This window comes from Tigriopus californicus, chromosome 11 (assembly GCF_007210705.1).
Source record: "Tigriopus californicus strain San Diego chromosome 11, Tcal_SD_v2.1, whole genome shotgun sequence".
Taxonomy (NCBI): domain Eukaryota; kingdom Metazoa; phylum Arthropoda; class Copepoda; order Harpacticoida; family Harpacticidae; genus Tigriopus; species Tigriopus californicus.
The window spans coordinates 5,316,208-5,317,130 of record NC_081450.1 but is presented as its reverse complement, the minus strand read 5'-3'; the positions used below and the strand labels follow the sequence as shown (position 1 = coordinate 5,317,130).

At 43.2% G+C, this 923-nt stretch overlaps 1 protein-coding gene across 2 annotated transcripts in view; it reads left to right on the top strand.

Annotated features, from left to right (window-relative positions):
- The window catches only part of LOC131890181 (octopamine receptor beta-1R-like), a 12,603-nt gene extending 11,680 nt beyond the window's left edge, over nucleotides 1-923 (top strand). For both annotated transcript variants that reach the window (XM_059239483.1, XM_059239482.1), the window contains one exon: nucleotides 113-923. In XM_059239483.1, the coding sequence (XP_059095466.1) occupies nucleotides 113-559 (447 nt within the window). In that variant the 3' untranslated portion in view covers nucleotides 560-923. The remainder of the gene's footprint in view (nucleotides 1-112) is intronic.

The window sequence follows — 923 nt, the reverse complement described above, 5'->3', positions numbered from 1 at the left end:
AAGCTCGGGAAATGCAGATTGTACTGAAAACTGTTTATGTTTCGTTCTTTTGAGGGACTTTGAAGTGTTCAATTTAAACAAAGTGATCTAAATTGTGTTTTTCACTTTGTAGGTCTACCAGGAAACGCAACGGCTTCACAACAGCACGCCATCTCTGGGCGAACTCCGTCAAGATTGCTTCGCTCACTTTGAAGAGGAAAATCCCAGTCATATCAAGATTTATCTTTCACAAAAACCCTTGGTAATCAGTGAAGTGTCTCGAAAACATCACGACCGAGAATCTCGTGCGGCTAAGACTCTTGGGATCGTCATGGGGATTTTTTTGATCTGCTGGCTTCCATTCTTCATTTGGATGCCGTTAACGGGAATCTTTGACCTGCACACTCCCTCATTTGTGTACACCATGATTCTATGGGTGGGATATGGTAACTCGGTGGTTAATCCCTTCATATATGGTTTCTTTAATCGAGAATTTAAAGGGGTTATCCTGGGAGATCTCAAGAAACTTGGTCTCGTCAAGGCAAACTCGCCGCCAGGGGTCGCATTTGACCTGAGCTAAACGGGAGCGGCAATTTTGAAGACTCGTCAATGCCAAGCAGCCCTGGGCTTCTAATGCCAGACATTCAACCTGGCAACACTGACTGAGAGCCGTAATAAGGAAACGACAGAAGTTAACTTAGTTTTATGCCAAGTACAAACACCTTCATGTGACTAATGTAGGTTCAAAATATTACAATAAACATTCCATTCGAATGCTTAAAATGATGAATCCGTTGTTGTATCTAAAAATCAAACTTAGGGAGGAAGCAATAGCAGGAACCTCGCACACAAAAATGGAACTGGGGCCTCGAACGATCACTCGGACGACTATTTGCTCTATTGCAATGCGCTCATCCCAAATCAATTTGGGACTCTCTTGGGAG